General features: G+C 34.6%; 1 protein-coding gene across 1 annotated transcript; it reads left to right on the top strand.

Annotated features, from left to right (window-relative positions):
• The first annotated feature begins 3,701 nt into the window (after nt 1–3,701).
• Nucleotides 3,702–4,844, top strand: LOC111917642 (F-box protein At1g11270). Its single transcript, XM_023913315.2, has one exon. The coding sequence runs from the start codon at nt 3,702–3,704 to the stop codon at nt 4,842–4,844; it is 1,143 nt and encodes a 380-aa protein (XP_023769083.1).
• Nucleotides 4,845–5,124: the final 280 nt, after the last annotated feature.

Raw genomic sequence — 5,124 nt, 5'->3', positions numbered from 1 at the left:
CTTTGGTACCATCTCCCTCTATTTGGATTTTTATTTTACGTTGAAATTCATGTGTTAAGGTTAGTTTACTTTTTTCTATTTGAGGTGAGTGAATTCAGAAGAGTAAGGGTTTGGTGTGTTAAAACCGACATCAATGCATCGTCTCAGTTTCTTCCGTTGAAGTAGCTGTATGAACTGTTAATTACCTACGTCGTTTGAACTATTAAAGAAAATATCATTATGGTATATGGAAGGTGGAGCTATATTTTGGCTGTAAAATAGCGTTTACAAGTGTAGTTATTTTGAATTCTTAACTTCATAAGTCCCCAGCCATACAAATTGACCAATTCCTCAAGTCATATATACGATGCAAATTGCAATGCTTCACTTTTTGGTGAAATTCCAACCTAAATTATTCGTCCATAACAATCTATTACAAGATATTATTTGTAATGATGTTTTTCCACAAGATTAATTTGTCATTTTTAGTGCCATTTAGTATATTTCAAATAGAATTGAAAACTTTATTGAACTATATATATGTAGTCCAACATTAAAAGAGCTTTTTGTGCCATGGACATAGTATCTCATAAGTCTTTTTTTATCCCTGTTGTTCTGATAAAGTCGTGTCCACTTAACTGATGCTCAAGTGCTTAATAAGTATTCGAGAAAATGACTACACACTTCAGCAAACAAAAGAAAAAACATACTCACGGAAAATTTGTAAAAATGTTAGATATAAGTCATTAATTATAGAACAACGGAGAATCATTCGGATACTCATAATCTAGTGTTGTTGGTGCTCTTTCTTTAGTCTTTACAGACTTCAAAAGGTGTTAGTGTTCCTTCTTTAAAGGCTTTAAAAGTATTTCCCTCTTCTTTTTTTACTTTCTAAATAGAATTCATCGACATGCTCTTTTACGTAAATTTTTACCTTCAAAATTCCTAGCACTTTTGATTATATTACTTGAAAATTTCTCTTATCATCTTTGTTCCCAACCCTTCTCCACCGAGTTTCCCAAGAAATAGATATTATTAATAATTTTATGTTCGTATGCTCTTGAAAAAAATGATAAACTGTCGGATTATGATCATTTGAGGTATCATATCAGTTCACTTTTGATTTACTTTCCCAATAGTTAGATCTTCTTAACATTATACTTTCATATTTTTATTGAAATTTATGATAAAATATTTCCAACTTTCTTTATGTATAAAATCCTATATCAATCTAATTTGAATTTAGTTTCCATTGGTTTTCCCTAAAATCATATCCCTCATCAAATTACTTTCACATATTCATGAAATTAATGATACAATTATTGATTGTTTAATTCATACATCTTGTAAGCACTATCAAGATTTAATCTTTTTGGGAGATTTCTAGGTAAAAGATCAAGATCAGGAAAGGGTAATTATGTCTTTTTTTCAATACACAACATAAATGCAATAAAATGGTCAATAGGGTTAAGATTACGACTCTTTATTTGACCCCAATTAGATGACGTTAGGGGAAGTCTACGTTTTTCACTGATTTTAGATTATGACCAATTATGAAAGAGAAAAATGTGTTATTTTTTCGGATATTATTGTAATTGTTTACTCTATGGAAGAAGGAAATAGACGTATCAGATATGTTGCGGGTAGGTTCATTTCGGTATGTTGTACCATAGGTCCCGTACCATATGTCCGGGTACGATGTACCTATTTTCAGATTCAATGTACATGTTTTCAAGTTACAAAATCCGATTTAATATCAATATTTGATTTGTATTCAATATCAATGCATATTACCAGTTAAAAGAATGCAGAATCATGTTGCAGAAAAATGGATAAACAGGTAACAGAATGCAGAATTGTAATTTATGAACAGTTAACAACAAATTTTAAACAGTTAAAAGGAACATACATAAACCAAACATGATTCATTAAATTTAAACACTTAACATCAAAACTTACATGCTAGACATCAAAAGACAGAAACACATAACTCAAAACCAAACACAAATCATTCAATTCCAAACAAAAAATAGGAACATTTGGTCCCTAACATGTCGAGCAACCCGCCCCCTCTTTCCTTGTCCATTCACCACATTTTCTTCATCTAAATTCTCCCAAACCATGTCATCTAATCGTGAACTTGAACTTTCAATATAAGTGCCTTCGGGGTTGATATCCCACTTTTTGGGTAGACTAGATTTGTATGATTCGTGGAAACGAGATAGAAATCGAATGTTGGAGTGAATGTAAACCAATTTATCGACTCTTTTTTCTTTCACTGGTTTCTTTTCAACTTATGAATTTAGCAATATGTACTCCAATTCCTTTCCGCGGACGAGCTACTAATAGGCGGTGAAAATACCTTCTTTGCCGCCAGGTCCAAATCCGGGTTTCGGCTCCATAGGTTGACCACCAATCTGGATCCGTTGTTAAAGCATCCATTTGTGTTTCCTCCATAGAGTAGATACCTTTCTTCGTAAAGAATGTTATGAATTGATCTCGTAACAATTGTCCCTCCTCTTCATTTTCAGAAAATCTATTGAAGGATTCCATGACACCTTGCATAACCTCTTTGTCTAGATTTGCTGGTTTCCTTCGCATACCACCAGGTGCCATGTTTTGAAAATATTACATATCATAAAATTGTGGGTTTAATGTGAACCCCAACCAATGTAGTGGGATATTCATCTTCTCCCACCAAGTTAAAATTGTTTTCTCTACTTGTGGGTAGCAGGTAACACAAGTACTTCTTTGCATCATGTCTTTGATTTCACCCATCATATTATCTATTCTTTCATAAATCTCACCAACATTCACGAATATCAACAAAGGACGAGTCTAAGACCCGAGTTTCCTGAAGACATAGAAAAACGATTTTGTGAGATGTTTTTAATCTATTCTCCCAATGAACCATATGAGATGCCCTGATACCACAAATATTGAGGGAGTGTTTTTTTTTTTTTTTTTTTTTTTTGTGTGTGTGTGAAATGGGAATATCTCCATTTTCACCATTCATTATTTCAGCAAGTATATGGTTTCCAGCACCGATCTGAAATCCAACATCATAGCCAAGTTTAGAAATGTTCATCATTTGGATAGATGCAGATAAATCAGACGAAAAGATGCATGGGGAACCAGATTTAACCATCGTCCTTTTAAGGTCGATTGAGGGTAGATGATCGATAGGAATGCTGACAGCAGGTGGTGTGTTAGGACTAGCAGCAACCGAATTCTTATTTCGGGTTACGCTGCCTTAAGGAGAAAATCTTCGAGGAGAAGATCGTGCTAATTTTCTTCTCTTAACCCTCGATTATTCAAAGTTAAATGCAGAGCGATCATCAAAGGGGTTGAGATTTAGTTTAGATAATTGCTAGATTTTAGTGATATTATTTACATATGGGCTCGTATTAAGAGCAGAGAAGAGAAACATATTAGGCGTAAAAGGGAAACTTGATCCAGCTCATGAATATGATGGTCCCCACATGAGTTACATACATTAGGAAGCAAAATTTTAAAACCGGTTTTTTAGTTGAATCGGTTCCGTGGTTGGTTCCCGGTTCGACCGTTGCGACCGCTAGTAGTGGTGTGCATCTTACGTGTATCTATCGAACTACTCAATTTGCTTTTGAAATCGTCTAATAACACACAATTTCCCAAATCCCCCTTCCTCCATCCGATTGTAAAACCCTAGAATTTCATACGCAGCAGTATCCGAAATCAAAATGTCCGACGAAATTCCTTTCCATATCCAAGAGCTGATCATCAAAAGGCTTCCTATCGTATCATTGCTTCAGTTCAGATCCGTCTCGAAAACATGGAAATTTTTGATCGACAGCTCTAATTTTATCGCTTCTCACAGCGTTACTGAGTCGCAGCATCTCCTTATAAGGAATGAAGATAAGGAATCTGACACTGTTGGAAAGTATTTTTCTTTCCCAGATGATGACACTTTCCCTCACCAGAGGTTTGTTCATACCCTTCCTCATGCCATTAAACTACTCAAAAATGCAAATATAGTCGGTAGTTCTTTCGGGTTATTTTGTTTCCATGGTTATAACTTGGGAATGGAGATGGTTGTTCTTTGGAATCCTTCGATTAGAAAGTCAATCACTGTTCCTATGCCAAACAAGTTTAATCTGGATCCTGAAACTAAACTTTGTTTTGGGGTTTCCCCTGTGACTACTGACCCTAAAATAGTAGAGATCACACAATTTCACAAAACTAGCTACCATTGTGAAGCTAATGTTTACACTGTGAGCTCAGGCAATTGGAGAAATCTATCCAACAATCTTCCTAGTAAACCATTTCGTATCTTTTGGCCTCAGGTTGTTGTTGATAGGTTTATTTATTGGTGTGCTTTTGACCCTATGAATGTAGATAGTGAGTTACCGAATCATAATTTTATAATGTCATTTGACATAACTAATGAGAGTTTTGGAGTGGTAGAACTCCCAGATAGTTTAAGGCGCCACTCTCCGAAACAGTTGTGTATTTCTAAGGTAAGGGAGTCTCTTGTCCTGCTTGAATATGATAGCTATCAAAAACGTGCTTGTAGTGTATGGATGATAGAGAATGCTGTTGAGAAATCATTTACAAAGAGATTTACAGTTGAGGCACCACATTATTGGTCAATGTCGATAACAACACTTGGATTTAGGAAGAATGGTAAACCTATAGTGGAAGTGGAAAATGCTCATATGTGTTATGAACAGGGTGCACTTATGGTGTATGAGCCCAACATTGAATGCTTCAAATATCTTGGGATGTATGGAAAACCTGGAACATTCTTTGTGCATTCCTACATAGAAACACTAGTTTTGATAGGTCAATCTGATCGCAATATTGAGGTTGAAGATGATGTCTAGCATATAACAAATGACTTTTGGAGTGGACAATTAAGTAACATATCTGCAGATTAGATGAAGTTGATAAAAAGGTATATGTATTTTTTATTAGAAGCTAATATAATATTGTAAACAATATGCGTAAAATTTTTGTTGGGAGTTGATTAATATGTTTAGTAACCTCAACAGGTTGGCCTAATGGATAAGGTTTGTGACATGAAATTTTGTTGTTTATGCTGTTCTTGCATTTTTAACTCCACTTTCATCTGATTAATCAATTCTTGATGTTCAAGCAAAAAAT

This window comes from Lactuca sativa, chromosome 2, assembly GCF_002870075.4.
Source record: "Lactuca sativa cultivar Salinas chromosome 2, Lsat_Salinas_v11, whole genome shotgun sequence".
NCBI classification, from domain to species: domain Eukaryota; kingdom Viridiplantae; phylum Streptophyta; class Magnoliopsida; order Asterales; family Asteraceae; genus Lactuca; species Lactuca sativa.
This window is presented reverse-complemented; position numbering and strand designations above follow the sequence as displayed.